Source organism: Rhipicephalus microplus, chromosome 3, assembly GCF_043290135.1.
Source record: "Rhipicephalus microplus isolate Deutch F79 chromosome 3, USDA_Rmic, whole genome shotgun sequence".
In the NCBI taxonomy this organism is placed as follows: Eukaryota; Metazoa; Arthropoda; class Arachnida; order Ixodida; family Ixodidae; genus Rhipicephalus; species Rhipicephalus microplus.
The window spans coordinates 74,168,742-74,193,820 of NC_134702.1; the positions used below are offsets into that span (position 1 = coordinate 74,168,742).

Consider the following 25,079-nt stretch of genomic DNA (forward strand, 5'->3'; position numbering starts at 1 on the left):
GCAGCCTCAGCAATCTTGAGACAGCTAGCTCACCATGTCGGGAATACGAAGATTGCCGAGGTCGTAAACAATGGCGTTAGGCGGAGTGGCTGCAGGCAGCATGAAGGAGAAAGAGCAGCCGATGGTCACCGGAATGGCAAAGTACAGCGGGTGCACGCCCCTCGCGATTGCCTGCATGGCAACGACAGTCGGTTGCGGAAGTGAAGACGTACTCACTGGTGGTGGCTATCCTTGCAAATGCGGCAAAGGTGATTGACGTGGTTATTGGGTTAGGTTCTGTTATATTCCGTCATTGATCAAAAAGAAATATTGGATGGACACACTTGTTTTTCTTTTCTTTCTTTTGGGACTTCGCCCATCAAGCTTTTTATGCTCGTGCCTCGTCGGGCGGCAGCGCGTACACTTCTCCGGTGATTTCAGAAATGCCCACTAGATGGTGCGCCGCTGGTCAGGGCGTCGTCTTCGGCGATTCTCGTAAGGCACAATCACATCGAGCCGACAAAAAATTAAACCAAAAACAGCATAGGGGGCGTTAAAAAGCCCTAAATGTAGTTCATATGAAATGATAGAAAACTGTCAAGGCTCAGTGTTTACTTGCTGCTAGCTGCTTCTCCGTCCACTTTAACGCAACTGAACGAGTCAGAGGACACGACACGCTGCTCGTGCTTCGTGCACTGTATTTCTGATATGCAGTGTAGTAGATACGCATATGATACCCCAGCCCCGAACTCAACCATCCTCGCGAAGAAACCTGATCGTCCAGAGTGCCCGTGAACGGACCACTAAGCTCGGCTTGAGAGTTCCTACGTGGGATTAGCCGGGTGGCACGGTGCCTCCCCTGCGTCTCCACTGCACCAAAATAAAGTTTTATTTGTCATCATCATCAACAATCTTCCCCTAAAAAATAAATGACACAACACATGTTCATCCGCACCTGCTGTTGCACTCTGCGCAATAGCTAAGATAGCTGTGGCTCCATTTCGCGCAGTTATCTCTCTACTAGTAACTCATGCGACAGTACTTACGACAATCGCAAGCGGAAAAAAAACAGCTGTGCAATGTATGTAGTACAACTGCGGCGACGCAGCTCGCTGTGCTACTCACTATGTGACACAACATTTGTATCCAGTTACTGCCCATTTGCCAAAGTTCCCTTCTGTTCATAAGCAGCGCCTTACCGTCCTGCATACGACAGGGAGGAGGATAGAGCTGACGGCCGCGTTGCTCGTCACCTCCGTCAGCATGGAAGCCGCAAAGCAGAGCAAGAGTACAGTGAGCACTTCGGGGAGCACCTCGAGACCCTTAAGACGCTCGACGAGAAGAGACGAGAGGCCAGATTGCTGCGCCCAAAAAATAGTAGAAATGCAGACGCATGTGACGTCGTAGTATACATGCAGCTTAAGCTCTATCTTCCTATAAACGACGCATATAAGCCTGTAACCAAAAAAATATATATGCGTACGGTGAACTGAAGCGGGCGAAATCTCCTGCCAAATGTTCTCAAACTTCAGATCGCATAAAAACGGCAAGGCTTTTAAAATATTTGAAAAACGCAAGCTGTGCATATAGTAGGGAGTGTCATTCATTGGCTTATTCTGAAACATCAATTGCACAAAAAAACACAAGGCTGTCTAGAGTGCCAACGGACAAAACGCGCGTGCTTTGTCTGATCTCAGAACTTCTGCGTGCCAAGGCAGTGGATAGTGCACCTGCCATTTCACTCACATTTCTTTACCTCATACAACTTCTGGATTCAGAAGGATGTATGTCGAGGATCCCCACATGAACAGAATCATACTCGCAATAATCGTGCTAACCTCCTGTGCTTTTGCTTGCCGAATCCTTGGTAATGACTATGAGCGCACCATGGTGCAAAGCTCGGAAAGATTCAATCTCTTGGGGCTATATTCTCTAACGCATTCTCTAGGTCCACCTTTAGTTAGCCAAAGCAAAGCGTCGGCGTAGTGTAAAAGTGGGAACAATTCACCAATTTTCAAAAGAGAAAATGAGGCATACGTTTATAGTGTACAACTGCATTATCACAACAGATACGGAACGCAGAAACAAATTATTCCTGCAATTTGTCTCACATTGATACCCAGCACGAACGCGAGAATCGCTTTCGTGCTGGGTATCAATGTGAAACAAATTGAACAAACGTGTGTGAGGTACTAAACTGCTCTTGAGATGAAGATGAAGTGCGAGAAGCGCTTCATCTTCATCTGCGCTTCATCTTCATCTCACGAGCAGTTTAGTACCTGACACACGTAAATAACTTTTGCCGCAAGGAAGACATTGCATATGTGCGTGCAGGCGAACATAGAAAGTTCTCCTTCTCTTGCGAGGCGCGTGAGGGACGTGCAGCTCAGTATTCCGTATTTGATGCAAAGGCACAAGGTGCCCGAGCGGTGGCGCACTGTTCGTACTAATAACAGCAGATCAAGAGGGTTTCGTAGCCCATTAAAATGTTAGTAAGTCTTGGTTTCTCCATATCCAAGACCACACTCCATGCGCGTGACGAAACAGCTTAGTCCTCATGAACGTTACTTTTGTCAGCATAAATATACGTTGTTCATTTTAGCATCAGCACATTTAAAGTTTATAGTTTAAACACTACTAAAACATCACATTTCTTCAAGTATGCTCACCATGCAAATACTATGTGTAGCGGGAAACCCGCTCCAACGGGAATTAGTAGGGGGGGGGGGGTTACTGCACGTGATTTAATACCAAGCTACTATACCTCGGCTTTGGTAACGTGTCACGCGTACCTTTGAAGTTCTTAATGGATCTCGGGGCACCAGTTTTATGGCGGCGTTCATTCTTAGCTCAAAAAGCTATCAGGATGCATTTTCTACATCGAGGAATTGCAGGAATTCTACTGCCTAGCCATTCATAGAGTGGGAATTGGTCAAGTTTTTTTTTTATTCCCAGAAAATAAAAAGGAATGGAATGACGGAAAGTCCTAACTCCTCGTAATAGAATGGAAATGAAATGGAGGTAGCGATTCATCAACAATGCAGGTCTAACTGAGTCGTTTGAGCTCCTTCCATTTACACGGCTTGTAGTTGTCTATGTGACGCACAAGTGGTTGACCTGCTCCCCCTTCATTTAATTGAAGAGGCATTGATTTCACACTAATCAAGGTTTGTTTCGTTCTCTTATGACGTTTGCTTGAAGCGTGCTATGTGGGCCCGACCACATCCAGCGTCACACACGCGTGTTTCCTGCTTACGCTCGGTGTTGCCATATTCCCTGAAAGGTTGCTGTCATGCGGCATCCGCAACGTGTCTTTCTCCCCTGTAGCGTCTGTCAATGTGTGGAACAGCTTAACGTAAGATGCATCGCGGCACTATAGCAAAGACTCAATGTGGCATTAGGGGCATTAAAGTTGGACAATGCCGGAATTATTGTGGTGTAAGAGATTCACCATGTCGGCTTACGTGTCGTTCAAGATTTTGCTTTAAATGCGAACTTTGGTGACGTTCAGCGTATCTATCTATCTATCTATCTATCTATCTATCTATCTATCTATCTATCTATCTATCTATCTATCTATCTATCTATTTATCTGTCTATCTATCTATCTATCTATCTATCTATCTAGCCGCCTACGACATTTAGATCTCCTTGCCATTTCGATAATGGTACCGATACCAAACTTGGTATCGCATAACAAGACTATGCAGAAAATATTTGACTAGTCATAACATAAAATCATGACATGGATGTCACGAATGTCATAATCTACATTTCATGGTCCGGCAGCTCTTGCGGTGGTTTCGTTCACATGGCATGTTGCAAAACTAGTATGGTATGACATGATTGCATGGCGAACACAAACGACAGACCCTAACATGAAAATCATGAGATGCGTGTCATGCAACAACATGACTACATGCCACGCTCATGATGCGCTGGTGGCCGTTTCGTTAGTTTCACATATACGAAATTTGATATTACGGTACGTGAATGAACGACGCAGGTAAATGACACATCCAAACATGATAATCATGACATGCGTGTCGTGTAACATCACTACATGCCACACTCGTGATGCGCTCGCAGTCGTTTCGCTGGCTTCACACATGCCAAATTTGGAATTACGCGGCGTCAATGGATGACGAAGGTTTGTGACTGGTCCAAACATAATCATGAGATGTGTGTCATGTGAGAACATGACTGTATGCCACAGTCAAGGCGCCAATACATTTCAACGTGACGTGGTGCTCGTGCTCGCCGGCGTTAATTTCGACGCGTCACGCCGGCGTTGCATCGCCAGGCACCGGTCCTGCCGTATACACTCGCAGGCGCGCGCCGCGCTGCGTTGGGAGACGCGTCTTTCTCTCTCCAAGGCGCGCCGCGCTGCGTTGGAGAGAGGGAGACGCAGTGTTGTCTGGGTAACGCATAAGCGTGAAATGCAGCATGTCTCATTTCGCACCGGTTTCCGTCGGGCCGCGCCAACGGACGCTGGTCACGCTGGTAGCGCCTGGCGTCAGACTATAGAGTGCTCGCGTTTTGCTAACGTAGCGTCGCTGTGCCCAGCGTGCGCGCGCGTCAACGCAACATTGGAGTATATTGTGCCCTTCTTGATGCGCTCGTGGCCGTTTTGCTAGCTGCACATATACCAAATTTGTTGTTTAGTGACGTAAATGGATGACGAAAGTATATGACTGGTGCAAACAAGATAATCATGACGTGCGTGTCATGTAAGAACATGACAACATACCACGCTCATAGCGGGCTCGCGGTCGTTTCGCTAGCCCCACATATACTACATTTGGTATCACGTGACGTGAATAGACGACAAAGGTAAGCGACACATCTACACATGATAATCATGACACGGAAGCCATGTACGACATCATTTACCTCCACCTCGTAACGTCGTCCTGATTTTAAATTGACATATCCACCTTTCTCATTCGTGCTTCGCATATCATCGACTCCCACTGTATGCGGGATCTGTATATTTTTTCTTTCCTCATCACGAAGTTTTTCGGACAATGTCATCTCAGAAAGTGCTCGTCTTCGACATTTGTCGCGCGCCACTCATATACAACGCAATCGCATTATTTAGATGTATTCACACCCTTCAAGTCTGCACCGTCTACAAATGTTTAGCCTAGGTATGTCTACATATTGTTTCTACTTTAATATAATAATGAAGTAAGAAAGAGGGGTGTGCAACCCAGTGGGTAAAATACTCTGCATCCAAGCGTAGAACCTTAGGTTCCAAATTCAGGACTTCGAAAACATTCATTTTGTGTTTTTTTACAGTCGTTTATTCGTAGCGATTCTTCTTACGCTACAAACGAACACACTTGCCTCTCGGCAAATCCACACGTAAACAATTATGCACTTCAGATTTGAGAGTTCGAGCTCGCACTCCCGGAGCCCGTGTATAGAACGACATGTAGATTAGAATTTATGTGTGAATGTGTGTGTCGGGAATATGCGCACGCGGTGTCGCCCAGTTTTTGCTGGTAATATCTACCAGTACTGTTTAAAAAATCATCAGGCAACCTTTATTAGCCGTAGCGACTACAGTGAATTAAACAACGACAACAGAAAGAAAGGGATTTTATGTGGGATAAATTTACACCTAGAAATCAATTTAAGTGTGGTGAATTTTAAGGGGCCTGAGGTGTCATTTGCTGTCGTTGCTTTAGGTAACGCAGGTGTAACGCACGTATAAAAATTGAAAAATAAGAAGTAACCAAGAAAAAGAAAGAACAAGAAAAGAAAAAATGAAAAAATAAACAAGTAGAAATAAAGAACGAAAATGCTGAAAAAGAAAATGAGAAAGAAAGAGTGAAGGAGAGAGACGAAACATGAAGCTGAAGAGAAAAAAAAGAAGGCTTTTCAACTCCGCACTTTGTTCAGTCCTGGTACCACAAGTGCGAAGCAGCCTTAATAATATTTGCATGATACAAGAGCCTGTTTGAAAGCCACTACACAACGCACTAAGGCAAACTCCGGTCGCCTTTCGCGTATATACGCACCATACAGGCTTCGCCAGCAGCCATGCCGCCGCCGATGAGGATCATGACACCCCACTGGGCCCGGTCACTGGCCTCGCGCCACGTTATGATGGGTCCACTTTTCCACGGGTGCCTCGGATTCCGCGGTATGCAGAACAGCAGTACCGTGACCAGCATGGCGGGTGCGGAAGCCTTGATGGCACTACGTGTGGAAGATTTCATTAAATTTTCAGAATTGGGAAGGAGGAAGTGACAGTTCTGATCAGAGTAATGTTCTGAGTATTGGACGGCAAAGAGATTAATTTTCCCTATTTCGGCATACCCAGCTGCTCTGACTTGTCCCCCGTTAGCAATCTCATTATTGCATTGCATTTTGTTGTTGTTGTTGTTGTTGTTGTTGTTGTTGTTGTTGTTGTTGTTGTTGTTGTTGTTGTTGTTGTTGTTGTTGTTGTTGTTGTTGTTGTTGTTGTTGTTGTTGTTGTTGTTGTTGTTCTAGAACCTCGACGCACAGAATGCTGATCTGGGTCTTCTGATGTCGCCGCAAATAGATATTCTAGAGAATAATGTCTACCAATAGCACTGTATCGCAAAGCCGATTTCGAGCGATACGTTCCTAATGCAACGTAGTATAAGTGACATAGATAGTTCGATTGTGACATTTCTGTACAACAAAAAATGTACACGGTTCATGTAGAACCAATTCAAGTAAGTAACGCGTGAGATCATCTTTTATTACGGCCCGTAAGCTTTCGTGCTAATGTTGCCGGGACAAACAGAATCTAATGCTGATTGGGTAGCTCATAAAGCCTTGCCCTGTTATCCGCCTTCAAATTGTTGCAGCTACGACGTCAGAGAGAGAGATACAGAAAACAAGCTGTTTAATAAAAAAAACATTGATGTTGACTTGACCTGGAAGAAAAAGATGCGAATACGGCAAGCACATCCGTGCTCTTCGAACTGATCCGAAGGAAGCTTCACAGTCTAGTAATGAAAAAGTAGCGTAAAACCTGTTTGCAAGTAATAAACTTTCCCGTAGTGCTATATTTTTCGTTCTGACACTTCAAACATACCGCAGCTATGTGCACAATGGCGCAGACTGCCAGTGCACGTACAATCTCACACATATAACCTACAAGACTAACAGAACATCCTTGACAATGATTGTGGTTTGGATACTAATTGTGCTCTATTGATATTTAATATATCTTAAAAAAACAAGAAAAAACACCTACAAAGACTGATTGCTATGTCGTAGTGATGGGACAAAAGAGTTGATTTACTTTCCAAACGGCAGAAGATCCACCCATCCAGGAAGAAGCAGTGGTTCCATGGTGACCCATAGGACGATCATCACGACCATCAGGAACATGACACACACCTCGGGAAAGCTGAAAACCACATAAGGCAACACTGTAGATGAAATAACACGTTAACCTCTCCCCAGGACAATTCAATATCAAGGCAACAAGCTGGCATAACTTCTCTTATCAGTAGTTATTTCGGTTCTGAAACAACCAAGTTCAGCCCTTTTCTTAGGATAACAGTAGTCAAAAAGCATGACGTACTTTTTAATGCTGGAGGCAAAGTAGTCTTAACAGACGTAACACATGCGACTGATCATGGATTAACATCACCCCGCTACAGTCTGAGAGAGAAGTGTAAAATATGATTTTGTGAACGTGCCTTTGATTTCATTCATTCGTTCATTTATATACTAGTTTCCCTTGCGAAAGGAACGGTTAACTTACGTAACATCCGAGATATACGCACATCGACTTTATTTCGATGCCGGCGATTGCGTATAACCATGTATAACACACTATGTTTCAAGTTTTAGTAGGGACGTCAATACATTTTCACAAACATTTCCTCAACATTTCTAGAACATATGCCAGTGACCCAATTTTTCGAAATATTTTTTATAATAATATTGTATGTTAAGCCAAGTTACCTACTAAATAAGATTGTAGAAAACGTTTTTGTCTGAATAAAGTGGATCAAAGAGTCGATACTACTTAATCAAGTGGTGGTTAATATAAATTGCTGGCGTTCAGTTAACCTCCCTAAATTAGCATATGGCTATGAGTGATGCTGAAGTGGAGTGCCCCGATAATTGCGATCACTGAGAATCTTTAACGTTCACCTGCACGTATATATGTGCACGGGCCCCAAGAATTATTGCCTCAATTGAAAAAGAAGCCGGGACACATAATAATTAAAAGCAGTCAACAAAGGCTTCTCGACCTTTTGGATAAGGCCCACGGGACGGCTTGAAACCCTTCCATAGTGGAGTAACTGGTGCTCTAAATCGTTACCCACTTTTTTCTAAAGACGCAGAACTTTAGCAGAAGATCCTAAGGAGTGTTATTTAAAAGCACTACATTTTTTTCGCGTGGTGTCGTAAAAAACGACCTTATACTGGGCTCTTCAGCGCCAGCACACTAATTTAGATAAGCGAAACTGGTTTCGGTATAGTTACAAAAGCTTATAATTAATATCTGCAATGTACGCAGTCCTTAAAAGCAATTTATTGACCCACGTGTCACCAATATGAATTCACTTGACTGAATTCCTCAACTGTGGAACACTGTACCTAAGTGGCCCAAGCTCGTTGTATCGCCGGGCAATCTCTTCTCGTACTTTCTGCTGGGCTGTAGAACGGCTGGAGCTCCGCCTGAAGCAGAGGAAAACAATTACGTGTCTAGTGATTAAAAAAGAAAACGTGCATGTCACGGACAACATGTAGATCAGTTTCTGTATCGCCGCGGTTAATCATCCATAGCACCTCAATTTATGATCTACAATCTCTAATCCTTTATTATATCTCGGACAGGGCACAGAGACTAACCAGTGACTCCTAATTCATTTATTATAAATACACAGATAGTAATTATTACAACGCAAAATGTTGTTATTCTGCCTACGCCCAGCAGACGGAAAACAGGTGGAAAGCAAGGGCGCTAAATATGGCAATATGAGCACCGGTACCTATAGTAAATGAGAACTCAGAAAGATATTTCCTTCTTACTACACAAAATACTGCCGATATATTATCTACATTGACTCTTCGCAGCAATGGTTGTAGTTGCCACACTGCCGATTACACCAAGCTGTGACAATACTTCGCTCTAATGAAATAACTGTTTGACAAGAGTATCTGGAGCGACTAGCTTCGGATATGTGGTTAAACGATCTGTGTAATGGCATCGTATTCAAGCTGATGTTGCTCCGTCCCAGTGTTATCTTACATTGTTCTGATTGAAGTAAGCAGGAGGTAGGCCCAGGCTACGAGAACGCATAGAATCATCGTTGGTATGTTGTACAGCATCCAGGACGCGAAAGAGACCTCCGTCGAACTCGGGAACATACTGCGCAAAAAGGGTAACTCTCAATTAATAACAGTTTGGCTAAAGCTCAATCCACTACATAGGGAACGACTTTTCACCAATTGTGAATATTCTGCATGCTACTTGAATATTAATTCTACACGAGTCTTTTTGAAACGTACACATGTAAGAAACTTGTAATCGAAGTGTTACTGAAATCCCTATGCGCAAAACACATCGAAATGTTATATGTCGCATGAAATGCTTCAGTAGGAAAAAACTCCCAGATAATATATGAAGGCCTCAATACAAACGTCGACCAACTAATTGTGAATGCGCAAACAATACAGTAAAAGCATTGCTCAGAAGTGAAATGATTACTGAAGATTAACACCAATTTGAGAACATTCAGAAAACGTGATTGTAGAGTACTTCATATAACACACATGATAAAGCCAGTGGCTTTTACCAAGTCCCTAAGTGCTGTTCTTTCCACCAAATGTGCAATTCACATATACGAGAATTCTCATAATTTGCCACTTACAAAGAGTAGTCTGTATTTCACAATAACAAGTTTACTTTCTGCTTTCTCACATATTGCGCGTTCAATTCACATCGCTTAACATTTTGGTCAGCCATAACGATTACCTTTTAATAAACGATTTCTTGAAAGTAACATTCAAACAGGTGAGGGATTCAAACAGAAACAAGCACTTTAAAGATATCTTGTAAAACATACGTAAAGGCTCACAAGAGACAGAAACTCTGCTGTAACATGTTTTTATCTCACGTCATAACTGCCTTTGTGCATACTTACTCGTCGATAAGATCCTTTAGGACTAAGTTGGGACCAGTGCCAATTGGTGATCCCGTGCTTCCGATGTTAGCAGCGTATGCCACTGACAGCAGCATTGTTGTCAGCAATGTCTTCTGTCGAGCCGCTTGTGCACTAGCGTAGAAAATACGATAAAAGTACAAAAAAAACGGAAGTTAAGTTGGTTACTTTCCATGTTGTGCCCCGTTTAATTTGGAAAGCTTTTCCGCGATATACATGGCTCATTGTCATTGATTTATAGCGATCCAAAATGCGCGAGCCTAAAGAAACCCACGGAGAAACAATTATAAAAGTATAAGTTTATTGGTTTTGCTACAAATGACACTTATCTAGGCAGAAGAGCTGCGAAAGTGAAAGATGCAATATCAGTGTTATCGCGAAAATCGGGATATCTAAGGTGAGTATACGCAATAGCTCATATATAGTTTCTATAAACTGCGTGATTTGGCCGGATATGTCTTTGCCAACGTAATAATAAAGGAGGAATCGAAACAGCGAGACATTGCTCTATAGAGCAAGTTTGCAATGCTAGACTTCTATATTACTTTGTTGCAGTCTTTGTGGGCATAATAATTTCGTTCTTTATTTACACTACCAAGTAGGCTTATAATACTTGCTGGCATCGTCTATTAATGATACAACAACCGTTCCTGCACACGAGTCGGTTGAACCAAAGTCGTGAGCGTATTGTCGCACGCTATTTTTTTTATTCCTAGTAGTATACCGTCGTTCCCATGTGAAGCATGCCATATTATGTTTGTCGGCAGAATTTTCTCTTTGGAGGTGAAAACCAGTGTTTCTTCGTGGGGGGGGGGGGGGGGGGGGGAGCAATGCTGTAGCTCGGGTGAGGGCATGTGCTGGTGTGGCTTGACGCCGATGTGTCATAGAAAGGTGACCTCCGATTAAACTTGGACCACATGAGCTTCTTTGCCATGTGCCCAGCACATCGTAGAAGAATACGTTTAGATTCGGAATCTACCGAAAGCGTATCGTATCTGTGGGCTCGTTTTATACAGCGAACCAACCATAGCCACTGCACGTCGTGAATCAATAAAACATACATGTGTGTTAGTATTCGTACCATCGACTTGCTTATTTTGAAGAGAAGAACGTAATTCTTGTTTGTGGAGATTGTGACTGTGGAGAGATTGTGGAGTGTTCGCTCCACAATCTCTCATTTGGCCAGAATATTCATTGCCAACTGTAGTAAAATTTTCCGTGGCTTTTCGTAATGGTGAATGCATTTGGAAGCTTCCGAGGCTTCGTAATGTAATTAGCAGGTCACTTTGACGCTAATTAATTCGAACAGCTGATGGCACGCGAAACAGTTTGCTATGGCCTGCTGCACCATGGAGTCAAAATGTACTAACCTTGAAAGTTTGTGCTGAGGCACCGGAACGCTGTCCTCAGTCTTGTTTAGGCATTCAGATGCATGACCTAGAGCAGACAAAGACTCAAGTATAAGGGCTTCAGCGATTAACTTCTGATCTGTTCTAAGGTGAATCAACTACAAGGGCTTCTAAGGAAATTTAAAACTGGTTTAAAACACCATTTAAAACATTCGAGCGAAAGCAAATTGATTGTGTGAGGCTGATATTTGTAGGACGCTTGTAAGGCTGCAAAGTCACGGGCATTCTTTGATCGAAGCGGCTTCAACTGTGTGTATAGTCATTGGCCATATGCGATCTGTCCAGTAGCAATGCAGTGTTATTTACTGACAAACCTATCATCTAATAATTGGTGACATTTGATTAACCTTCATAAAGTCCATGTGGACAAATAACATTGGCGAAAATCAGATATTTGAATTTTGATTCATCGTTAGACTAACCTAAAACTGAGCTAGTTGACTAAAAATACGGGGCATGCAAACACAGACACCATAAAAAACGGCAGGACTCTACAAACACTGATTTACAACTAAAGAGATGCACAACAGCGGAAAAGAAGGAAGGCATGAAAACTTATCGGCACATAACTCCGCCGCGGTGGTCTAGTGGCTAAGGTACTCGGCTGCTGACCCGCATGGCGCGGGTTCAAATCCCGGCTGCGGCGGCTGCATTTCCGATAGAGGCGGAAAAGTTGTAGGCCTGTGTTCTCAGATTTGGGTGCATGTTAAAGAACCCCGGGTGGTCGAAATGTTTGGAGCCCTCCACTACGGCGTCTCTCATAATCATATGGTGGTTTTGGGACGCTAAACCCCAAAAATCAATCATTGTTAAAACTTTTCCCCTGCTTTCTTGAAAAAAAAAGATTGTTTTGTCCTATTTCTTTTATCAGAAAACAGCGATGGAGGGATGTGTGTCGTAGGTATGCCCGCGAATTCGGACCTTTGCTTTTCGCAAACCTTCCGTTGTCGCGGTGAGTCCCACAATCACAAGCGATATCGAACTTGTCAGTCATCTCAAAGATCACGAATTTTCATTGCCTACTCTTGCTTCTAGTGCCAGCCGTTTGTTAAAGTAAGCTGTGCACACCATTCGCTTATTCGCGTTTCAGCGAGAGCGGATGGCACACACCCGAGGACCACGCCATCGGCCATGCGCCACACGACCACCGCGAAGTCGCACGTCGTCCCGAGTAAGTACCACCGCGGCATATAACTCCGCCGCGGTGGTCTAGTGGCTAAGGTACTCGGCTGCTGACCCGCATGTCGCGGGTTCAAATCCCGGCTGCGGCGGCTGCATTTCCGATAGAGGCGGAAAAGTTGTAGGCCTGTGTTCTCAGATTTGGGTGCACGTTAAAGAACCCCGGGTGGTCGAAATTTTTGGAGCCCTCCACTACGGCGTCTCTCATAATCATATGGTGGTTTTGGGACGTTAAACCCCACATATCAATCATTCAACTTATCGGCGCATATGCACCGGCTTTAGGCAACCCTATCGATCCAGCACGCGTGGAGTCTACGTGAAAGATAACTGTTAAGGAATTTGATTTTTATATTTATGCAAGCTAATCGATGGCTGGCTCAAGCATGTACTGCCACTATTATCGACACACCACGTCTCAATCATCAAACGCGTTTCTTCATTGCTATGCCTGCACAAAATTGCGCATTCATGGAAATTTGCCGTGCATTTGTATTCTCACCAATGTAAAGTTAGAATAGAAGCCTTCGGTCACCATCGATCCAATAATATCTCGTAAATACAGCGACCCACGTGTCCTGCGTAGAAGCGACCGCAGCTGAAAGGGACCTTATAAACAACACTTGTACAGTAAACAGTGAATTTGTTGGCGTGTTTTATGAAAGAAATATCGGACCCCTTCCTGCCTTTCACTCACTGACTCTGTCTCTGCACAGCGGCACAGATCTTACCCAGCTTATCGGCAGCCGTAAGAAGAACACTAACGCCTTATATTCTTCCTACTTTCTTTAGCCTGTGAAATACACAGTATTTGGTATACCATTGACACACTTTTTTTCCTGTCACTTTCTGCGACAATGCTTAGACTTATATAGCATAACAAGCTTCATTAAACGTTCAGTGAAAGTGGCCACTGAGGCACTAGAATAACCTAAAATTAAAGACGCCTAACGTATGCGTTAAAGTTATCGCTCATTTTGTGTTGACACAACATTGTGATTGCAGGCTTAAGACAAGACACTGCCATACCATTTTTCACTGCGTTCGAGTGCATCCACAAAAATTTAAGAACGGTTTTGAAAACCTAGCCAAATACTTCGAGCATACATGGTTCTTCTGAAACGTTCAAAAAATGTTTAAAGATTGTATTTCATTATTCTGAGGCATTTTTTTGTAAAATTCTGCCCTAATCCTTCCAGTTGAAATTTTTTGCTCACTGTGGTTACCCCGGTTTCAAAGTCCTCACTACAAAAATTAGTCGTTCACATAATGAAAAACATTATTATTAGAATTTCCAAGCGCCTTCCAAACAATTGTCAATCTTGCTAATTTAATAATTCCTCAGAAGCGGAGCTACCTTAGAATCTATAGATGACCCAGGCTTCTGGACATGAACGCCCTCCTTCCATACTTACAGTTTCCAATTTAAATACGTGAGAAAGATTTCTGCGAAATCCCCAGTAAAAACAACACATTTATTGGTAAAAACCGCCTCGTGCCTTCGCTCGTTAATACTGTCTCCAATACATTTTAAGCAGTCCTCAGGTGACAAAAAGTAATAAAGACTACAAAATTCATGCTGAAGGCTTTACAATCACCGGGATTATCCCCGTTCAGGAACAAGATTCACACATACAAAGTAATGCGTAAAAAACTTCCAGCCTAAGAAATAATACCCAGTGTTTTACCGAGTCATAACCACAATATAATTATTAGGAAAGCCGTAGTGGGGGACTACGGAAATTTTGACCATCTGGTGCTGGTGTTCTTTAACGTGCAGTGACATCGCACAGCAGGAGGGCCTTCGTCATTTTGTCTCGAACGAAATGCGACTGCCAGGACCGGGGTCCGACCCGCGATGTTCGGGTCTGCATTAGGGCATCGTAACCACTACACCACCACGGCACGTACAGCCGAAACGCACATGTTACACTCTAGCTCAGAGCGTGCTGAGCCAACGCCTCTTCTTTAATTGTTTTAGTTTTATTTAGGAATATTAGCCAAGCAGTTCATGTTTAAATATGAAGAGGCAAGCTATCAATTTCGCTTTGCCACAAAATGCTTCATTAAAAACGTAAGAAAACCCAATTATAACCCGATTAAAAGACAGAACAAAGGAAGCTAGTCGATGCGTTCAATCACAGTAAATACTACTGGGTCATGCTACTGGGAAGGTAGGGGGGGGGGATTCTGTTTATACAATGCTTCTCAACACTTCCCTACTAATCGCGTATTCAATTTTTTGTGGTATACTGTCCGTACCGGCTGCCTGCCTACTAACTGGCGTCGCTTGCAACTCCCTTGCAAAGGGAGTGTAATAGCTACGCCAGGTAGTAGGCAGGCAGCCGGTGCGAACATTAATTAAGTGAAAAAAATAGTGCGATACGTGCTTTCTTCGTCGTCGTCCATGGAGGATGAAGCTGTGTGCACAAGATCAACGACCGCAATGACGATTGGCGCCATGATTGAAGTTGACGCTGTATTCGGTATCCACACAGACAGTGCCATAGTGACCAGCATGAACCCGAGCAGCAACCTGAATCGATGTGAAAACGAATTTTCAGAATAAATTTCTGGACCGTTACTTCCACGTACGTTCCTCGACACATTTGCAGGGCTCGTGTTCACAAAGTTCTCGCGTAACAGCGGTTCTTCATGAACTGAGCCATCGACCCGCCGCGGTGGTCTAGTGGCTAAGGTACTCGGCTGCTGACCCGCAGGGCGCGGGTTCGAATCCCGGCTGCGGCGGCTGCATTTCCGATGGAGGCGGAAATGTTGTAGGCCCGTGTGCTCAGATTTGGGTGCACGTTAAAGAACCCCAGGTGGTCTAAATTTCCGGAGCCCTCCACTACGGCGTCTCTCATAATCATAGAGTGGTTTTGGGACGTTAAACCCCACATATCAATCAATGAACTGAGCCATCACAATTGCCATTATCGCAAAGTTACGTGGTCAGCGAAAATTTGCTTCTCACAACAAAATTTATCAAATGTGCGCAGCTGTTTCAAAATGGCGTTAAAAAAGTCCTGGTGTCTTTCCCGCCTTCATATTCCGGTACCGACAGAATTTCAAAATTTTTACGAATGAAGATTGCGACACTGTCAGAATTCGTTCTTGCAACCGCAGTAAGTGCTCCAGTTGGACAAGTCACATTGCACAATCTGCGTAGCCTTGCATGAAGGCCCTTAATGCAGGGTAGCAAACCAGATGCTACAATTCTGGCTGACATTCCTGCTTTTCTCTCATTTCATTGTTTCTCGCTGTGTCTCAAGTAGCTGTGTAGAACATGGTATGGTCGTACACTCGTCTGTGCCAACGGCATTAGCAATAGCGAGTGGTACAAAACTGGCTGAATATGACCACGTACAGATATGATGATTATGCATTGTTGTGCCTACTTCAGTCCTAAAAAGTTCACAGCTGCGTTGAATTGTCAGCTGCTTTCGCCATCAGAGCCACATCTTTTAGACAAGTGTCCCGACATTGTTGACATGAAAGTCGAAGGAACGTAGTCTTTCCTGATTGTCCATGCGAGGTGGACCCCAAAAGCAGAGCAATTCACTGGAAACTTCTCTAAATGCACTGCCAGCAACTGAAGGCAAACACAGCTTATTTGTTTTGATATATTTATATGTTATCCACTCGGGCGACCTATTGTGCCTCTACTATTTCTCTAAAGGTGTTGGGGACACCCAGCGCTGGTGTAGCGTTCACTGGAGTAAACGTTTGTTTGAAACGCAAAGACACGTGGACGCGTCGAAGACGCTTGCGCTTTTGCTTCCTCGGCTCGCATCTCGCCCATAGAGAAAGAAGAAGACCTTTATTTCTCTATGTCTCGCCGGTGTTACCCGTGCGCCGTCTCCATCCTCGAACGCGATCGGCGTTCTTAACTCACACCTCATCGGTGTCATTGATCTTCCACTGCCGACGCTTGAGTTCGGCTTCGTTGGCTCGCACCTCGTCGGTGTTCCAGGCGTGGCATCGCCATTCGCGAACGCAATCGGCTTCGCGAACGCAACGCTGGCGACGGCCGGGAAAGGTACGCACACACTAGCGGGAAGCATGCCCCGGCGGCGACCCGCCCGTCGGCGTGATCGCGCGGCAAGCAGCGGCGCTCTTTCCACATGCCGGCGCAGCGGGACCACGACCAAGCTAGGGAACGATGCGCGAGCGCGCGTAGCGCGCCAAACTTGGCTACTACTCGCCGACAGATGGAGAGAGGTGGCCCGGGTGAGGAAATGATGCCGACGCAACGAGTGGGCTCAAGCGTTGCTAGCGGTGGAGAGGGTAAAGCGAGTGAGATGACATGTGGCCAACGCCGACAGGCTATGGAGAGAGTGACGTCACGCTCGCGGATTGCGAGTGAAGACGTGGCCTACGTGACACCACCCCAGTGCGGAGGGACAGCGTTACTCAGGCTAGTCAATGAGCTTATTCGCATCTAAAACACAGCTTCTCTCGTCAGCCTGCTGCCATTCCCTTCTGCTTTCTTTATTTTTGAAATATCAGTCCTACATGCGAAATGTTTTAGGGTCATTTTGTTGTATTGTGTGTTAACAAAAAATACAATGTGCACATCTCAGAGGCAGCACAATTTTACAACTTCATGAACTGGGTAATTGAAGATGGAAACGTGGCTTGCTTCATGTAAATATCATTAAGTGGCTGCCATAACAAGGAAAAGTTGTTCTTTGGGTGTAATAAAAAATACTTACTGTAAAGCAGAGAGCAAAAGTTGTAAAGCGAAAGTATGAATGCCTCACTTACCTAAGATTGCTTGTTCCTATTGTGAGCAATGATTTCAGCGCTATTCTCTTGTGCAGGTTACTTGTCTCTACAGCTCCAGCCATAATGAGAGAGCAGAGCATAACCATACCAATTTCCTGCGTGAATATAAAATGGAGGAAGACTTTATTTCTGGTTGTCTTAAGTCATGCAAAAAGTGCGTAAGTTCTTTTAGCAGCGGAGCTGTTTAGGCTTGGGGTAGCACCGTTGCGGTCCGCGTGAAATCGGGTTGGTTTTCACCACAGTAAGCGGATACGAAGCAGCTGCTATAGGATAGCATAGCTTTTCGCACTGTAGTAAGGCAAGAGGATGGGAAAGGGAATAAGAGCTGCTGATCAGGGAAAGGAGGGGAAAGTGCGAAGCATGGCCCAAACTTGCAGAGCAACTTATGCGCCGCTGATCGAGGGCATTTGCTGAGTAGCTCATAGCATCGCATAGCCATGCATAGTATACTATAACAAAGGGATTGGGAAAGGAAAATGTGTGTGAGAAGGATGTGAAAGAGAGGAGAAAGAAAAGAAAGACGAAGGAAGCTAGAGCATAGGATATATAACATAGCTCAACAACGCGATGGGAAACCCAAGTGATGGAGAGGAGGACTGACAAACGAGTGAGCAGGAGAGAACCGGGGAGGGAAACATGGTGGCGAGAAGGCAAACCATAGCACAGACACATACAGAATAGCATAGTAAGGGGTAGGGAAACCGAAGTGAGCAGGGCTGAACTGATAGTTAGCAGTACGAGAAAGGGTAAAATAGAAAAGTATGGAGATAGATAAAAACAAAATACGATCGAGAAAGACAAAGGAGAAGGAAATGAAGAAAGAACTTCATCTGCGTTTACCAGGTGTGGTGGCGTTCACTTGCCAGCAGCACTGTTCACTGAATTGGTATAGGGTTGGAAATACGTTAAATTTTTTTCGCGTACTGCATTATTTTTATTGAAGAATATAGAACCCGACTTAAAATTGACCTTGATCACTAATTTTTTGTCATCTTAGGAAAGAAGAATCCAGAGACTTAAACGACATTGTTTCGTAACGTCCCGGTCCCCGGCACGAGTGTTCGATGCATTCACAGCAGCACAGTCCAGGACGAAACGCTGACACCTGGTTGTCACATCTTTTTTTCTACGTCTTCTCAATCATGATTGAAATATATTTTAGGGAATAAAATTATAGGTTACCAGCAGGTATCAATATTTTTTTTCTTTTTATTGCTGCCAAAGTATCAGTACCCCACTGCTGATACACGCACTATCCCTTAAGGAACAGGCTTGTTACGATGCGCACGGTGTCATTTTGATTTCTACTCTGCTTGATGAACGATCGTCGACAGCTTTCGCACTTTTTGACACACAAACATAGAAAAAAATAAGACCTGCGTTGCGGTGTTATTGACTTGGACTTTATACGTGACATCGCAGCAACGGCAAGATGTGCCTGCGTGTTTACACAATTACGATCCGAAAGATTTGCGGCACAATATGGCAGCACTTACGTTGAGATAGAAGGCGACCACCTTCTGCGAATTCAGTATCCCGAAAAACGGGAATAGGAAGACAGGCATCAGTGCGGTAGCCGCCAGTGGAATCGCTTCGGCTGACCAGTAGAAGGCCATCCAGAGCAGAATGTACGCGCACCATCCTGCCTGCATTGTGGGTTCATGAAACAGAAAATTTTATCTGGGAGAGTCGTTCAAATCGCAGATGCAACTCATGAAGGTGCGGCTATAAAACCAATGTCGTAATCTGTTCAGTCCGTATTTTTGATAAATCTAATCTCTATGGTGTTATCGAGGGTGACTCCTTTAGGGTCAATCATCGCCGACATTTCGTTTTCACTCATTTGTGTGTGTGTGTGCGTGTGCGTGCGTGTGTGTGTGTGTGTGTGTGTGTGTGTGTGTGTGTGTGTGTGTGTGTGTGTGTGTGTGTGTGTGTGTGTGTGTGTGTGTGTGTGTGTGTGTGTGTGTGTGCGCGCAGATGTTGGCTCGTCTTGGTAGCTTATACTTGAGCATTCTATTTCAACGACATTCGCTTACATCAACACTGTAATCTCCGAAAATATCAGCCGGCACATTACAAAGACATTTTTTTTCACGGGATTCTTTACCCTCTTTATCACCTACCCTCTTTGTACCCTCTTTATCACCTACACTTTGTGGCTAGCGTCTCATGGATGGTCTTATCTTTCTCCGATGTATGTTCTTTACTCGCCTCTTCCCTTCCTCACAGCGCGAAGTCATGTGTCATTATAAGCAGAAGAAGGCACAGGCACTTTTGTTCTGCTAATGACAACGACTGACCTGTGGTAAGTCCGTCGGGAGGGCCCCCAAAGACGACAAAACAACAGCATAGGCATGAAAACTACCCATGCACCATTAGAGCATTGTTTGGTTTATTTCTCCATCTATTGATTTTTGCCTCCATCTGCTCACAAGGGAGAAAATACTTGCATTTCCATAGCACCTAGTAGCCAGCCTGCTCGTACGCTGGTTAACCTCAGCGCCTTTCCTTCCTATTTTCCCGGATCCTCCCGTTACGATGCTTAGTGCTAAACAAGAAAAATTGAAGAAAATACCTTTCCATCAACGTACATGGCCACTGGTAGCAGCAGCAAGGGAACGCCGACGATGTAAAGCGCTCGCCACGATTTGCCGAGAACTCTCGAACTGAGAGCCATTTTGGCACGGAGCCTTTCTGCAGGAAGAAGCGCAAATTAGCCCAATTATGAAAAAAATTATTGATTACCCCGGAGATTTCGCCCTGTCAGCGTGTCTAAATTTCCGTAAGCAAGACTGATTTTCGCGAGTTGATACATGCTTAGCTAGGGAACAAGGGCGTAAAAAGAACAACGAGGAAGGAAGGCAGTACAATTAATGAGCGCTCAACTTGCAACTGGCATCTTGTAGCACCAACCGCTCATTTTTACAGCGTACCAAACTACACAGACCTTTTCAATCAGAACCGCCATATCAAAACCATCAGGTAGGAAAAATACATTGTCACTGAAAGTGAGCAGATGTATTTGAATTATACCATGCGCACACATCTTCCACACTCATATAAAATTAACCCCAGTGAAGACCATTAAAGCCAGGAATTAACAAGAATTAACAAGCAACAGACAAAAACAACAATCAGCAGTCCATTTGCGAGACACCCTTTAACCAAGATAGCAATGTTTGTGAGTGAACTGATGAAAAATCAGCATCGAGGAAAATCAATATCCCCGATTTTGACTGCTGCCATTCCGGACCATTCGAACGTTCGCTCTTAGTCCTCTTACGGAAGAGAAATTTTGGTGCTAATATTTAAATTGCAAATATATAATGCCTCGGTGCACGCTTTCGAAAAACCAAGAAGGATATTAAACTGCGCTCTAAATTCACTCAGTGACCGTTCACGTTTTGCCTTTTTAGGGAGTAAAAAACAGAAAGAGTGCCGGCAGATGTTTTATTGATGAAACGTACCATCCAAAAGAAGCGTCTAGCCTCTGCTGTCACATGCGTGTGTTCACGACATGAACGCGTTTTATACCACCGCACTATAAAAGCCGACACCCCATGCTTGTAAGAAAGGTAGGGTAGTATAGATAATGCAAGCATTGTACGAGGGGAAAGAAAGTACAGGCAGTAAGGTGCTTGTATGTCTAACTTTATGACTATATAGCGACCACGTGATGTCTACGTTACGCTTTTCACGATCATCTCACTTTCTTAATGAGTTCTATTATGGCGTAAAATATCCGCATTACATATAAGGTGCGATACAACACTAATGCTATACCGTTCTTCAGAGATCACAGCGTCAACTCGTATGTTGGAAAACCGGGCGCAAGCGGAACGCTCATGGAAGCAACAATAAATACGACAGAAACGATACAATATTAGCCGAGATAGCAATATAACTTCTAAAATAATTAAGTTACAGGTTCTTTAAGGTATGTTACTTACACTGCAAATTACAGCTGACCGAAAAAATATGAATTTGTATTACAACCGTATTACTAAAAATATGTCATCACTGTTCTCATAATAAAATATTAAAAAAGAAAATCATTGCTTCTTGCTCACATAGAATCCTTCCACTAGTATAATTAAGTGTTTTTACAGGTTTCTTAACAATTGGTAATATGGTGTGGTCACAGAATTTAAAGGATGCACTTCAGCCCAATAATCACCCGCTTCCCCGAAAGAAGTTATATGTTAGTTATGCCTCAGTGGCGGAACTTGACATGTAATTCTTTGGGTCATGGCAAATCGTATGTAAAAGACATAATTACGCAAGTCATCTCATCATGCCCTACTGGCGCTGCTTTTCCCACCAAGATATTTCAAATCTCTGTGGTGAGCTAGCCCAACAAGCCCAACCAATCTGTGTCAAACGAGAAAAACTGCAGGTACACTAGCCAGGGCATGTTTTGCAGAAATTTGGGCACAGAACATGTTACAGTTATAGCAGTTACAGTCATAGATGGCTCCGGTGCTCACAAAGGTTGACATTTCTTCCTTTATTTTTCAACTTCGCCTATACATAGAAAAAATAGTCAAGCACCAAGCAGTCTCTGAGGAATAATAACTCGAGTCAGGGTGGCGGACGCGGCGTAGTCGAGTGGCAGTGTTATCGCGGGTCGCCATGAAATAAAAACCAATATCAGTTCTCACGCAGACAGTCGTTCGAATTTCTCGCATATCTGTTCTTAACATGGGAATGCGTTGCTTCGGGCAGTATGAAAAAGAATAGACACAGCATTCGTGACACATGACCTCTGTGTTTTCGTGAAAATTTAACATTATTGGGAAGTTATTGCACCACCCATGGAAACTTGAGTGAATTTATCCTCTTTTCCTTATTATTCGCTGCATTCACCTTATACGACACCCTTTGGGTTGGACTATATGTATTCAATGCAGCGGTATACAATATATACCGCTGCGCTGCTAACTTGCAACTTTACTTTGTTTATTGCCAAATCAAAGCGCCACAAAGACATAGTGAAACCAATGTTCACAAGCGCTCGTCCAATTTTATTGCGGGCAAAAAGAAGTTATTGGTCACCGACTACCGCAAACTGACCACCGAATTGCAACAAGGCATGTTGCATGTAGCTGAACTTGACTCAGAATCAATCATGGTATCACCGCAGTTTTAAATCCTGTTTCGGCGTACTATATGTATTGCACTTATATGCTAAATGTATTTGGCGGGAGAGAACGCAGGCTGACATTAGGTTGGCGTATACGGTACTCAGACTGCGTGCTCGCAAATTGTCATATTTCTAATAAATATTCTATTATTGTTCTACCTGATCCTGTACCCTAATTGAATAGCACATATTAAAAACGCCGATTGTTTTTTTTTTTGCAATACTTTTCGAGTAATCAGCACTTACAGAAAACTTGAAAGGAACAACACATTAGAACACCAAGGCAGCGTTTTTCTTGTTTTAGTTATTGAATAATGAAGGTGCATGCAGGGAATCCTTTTAGAAAACTATTTGCGCTGCATTAACTTAAATGGAGCTTGTAATATTTAAAGTTGCACTGTCACCGAAGCAAAAGTTTCCGTAATCTGCTATGCTCATTGTGACAATCATGATATCGGGTTATCAAGCATTCATTTATTTGCGTCGGATCTATTGAGAAGATGGTGACAAAGTGCCGTCTTAAATATTGAAGTGACCACTGTGTTTCTAACTACTAATACAAATTATTGCGCAGGTGGTCACCGCTTTTACGAGCTTATCCCAATTTACGCAACTGTAAGATTTTTAGCTGTGTTTAAGTTCAATCGTAATGTTCCTTTCGTGCGATTTGTAAACATTTGTTACAAAGAAACCATTGTTCAATTCTCAAACTGCTTTGCAAATGTCTGCCTTACATTCAGAACGTATTTCAGTAGTACTTAATTTTCATTCGTATTCGATTCGTTCCCGTTTTTATTCTATGCGCAGTTCAACTCTGTTCTAAAATTTACTTTTCGCTCACTCCTAAAATTGCTTTACTCGTCTGTCATGCGCGTCAAAATTGTGAGTTTCTTTTGTCTCGTGGATTTACACTGATGCGATGCGACGTACAGAAGATCGAAACAATAAGACAATGAGCGTTTGTGCTGTGTACCTCTTCTTTGCTTTGTGTCTGTGTTTACCCCCGCGCTCCCAGTTCGCTGAACCATCAAGACACAAACAAAATATGAGTGCACTTCACATTTACCTTTCCATGACACTTCTGGAAACGCCTCGCACGGGACATCTCCGTTGCAGGAACTCTCGTCCGTCATTTCCTCTTCTTCTTCTTCTTTCTTTCTTTTTTTTCTATTGTATAGCGTAGCGCGATCCCTCACTTGCCCAGTTCAAGGACCTTTAGTTTTTATAACTATTGGTTCGCGTGCACTAGACAAAGAAGACATAGATGACAAAGAACTGAGTTACGTCAAACCTTTCTTGCGTTTCGGGATGGTAAACAAGATCGATCCGGATCGCGACGAATCTTATCAGCCTCCGCGCACACTCTCCAAGTACGCACGTTCTCACACATCCACGTTTTTTCGCAACAGCGAACGTCGTCGACAAGCCAGGCGCCTTGTAATGGTAGAGTGGCTATAGAAGTGGGAGCTGGAACAAACGCGGCCGTCGGCGCGTCAACTGCGTCAAACTGTGACTTGTGACGATACGGCTGGTGGCGCGCGCGTCGCATCTCCGATGCCGCCCCGGCAGCTTCGCTGCTGCCTGAATCAGCGAGAGAGCATGGTGGATCGGCAGAATTCGACGTAACCAAGTTGGTTCCATTGGTTACCTTTCCTTTTCACGCTGTGCAATTGTACTTTCTTGCTATGTTATAACTTCTACACCACCTTGTTTTTACCGCCATAAGCGATGACAAATCGTGTGAAGACACACCGATCCCTTTGCGCTGCATTGCACAAAGGGCTGTTTCGCTACTAGAAAAGTAGGAAAAACAAGACGCGTGCTTTCATGGTGCTTTAAGCCTGACAATAGTCACAGTGCTTACCATGGTATAGTCGAAACTTAACTTGAAAGGCCACCAGGTATTCAAGTGTGTTGTATGTATGTGTGTATGTATGTATGTATGTATGTATGTATGTATGTATGTATGTATGTATGTATGTATGTATGTATGTATGTATGTATGTATGTATGTATGTATGTATGTATGTGTGTGTATGTATGTATGTATGTATGTATGTATTATAAAATTTGTTGTGACAGACTGACCAGCGTTATTTTTTATTACAAAGCAAGGGCGGCTGCCGCCGCACAGAGTCTTTAGGGTTGTCACCATCACTCCCACTCGCCACTACCACCTTCATCCCACCCCGCTGAACTTCGAGCCATGAAGTAGAGGAGGGGGGCGTGCTATACAATTATGATGGTGCGAACTTATGCGGGCCGTTAACACAGTTGTCACACGGACACTTTCCACCGTGGTTAGGACTGGTAAGAATCAAGTTCAGTTCAGAGGTTAGCCAAGTCCCGATTAAAAGTGAGCATGCGGAAGCATGTTAGACTGCATGTCAGGATCCCACGTGCAATTAAACTTGA

The 25,079-nt window shown here is 43.8% G+C and overlaps 1 protein-coding gene across 1 annotated transcript in view; it reads right to left on the reverse strand.

Annotated features, from left to right (window-relative positions):
• The window catches only part of LOC119160862 (uncharacterized), an 89,321-nt gene extending 65,271 nt beyond the window's left edge, over positions 1-24,050 (reverse strand). Inside the window, exons 1-13 of the mRNA XM_075887890.1 lie at positions 23,731-24,050; positions 20,097-20,215; positions 19,018-19,167; positions 17,501-17,616; positions 15,124-15,269; positions 11,516-11,582; positions 10,128-10,259; positions 9,233-9,352; positions 8,578-8,658; positions 7,265-7,372; positions 6,006-6,186; positions 1,179-1,340; positions 34-171 (exon numbers count right to left, since the gene is read on the reverse strand). Coding sequence (XP_075744005.1) covers positions 34-171; positions 1,179-1,340; positions 6,006-6,186; positions 7,265-7,372; positions 8,578-8,658; positions 9,233-9,352; positions 10,128-10,259; positions 11,516-11,582; positions 15,124-15,269; positions 17,501-17,616; positions 19,018-19,167; positions 20,097-20,215; positions 23,731-23,797 — 1,587 coding nt within the window. The 5' untranslated portion in view covers positions 23,798-24,050. The remainder of the gene's footprint in view (positions 1-33; positions 172-1,178; positions 1,341-6,005; positions 6,187-7,264; positions 7,373-8,577; positions 8,659-9,232; positions 9,353-10,127; positions 10,260-11,515; positions 11,583-15,123; positions 15,270-17,500; positions 17,617-19,017; positions 19,168-20,096; positions 20,216-23,730) is intronic.
• Positions 24,051-25,079: the final 1,029 nt, after the last annotated feature.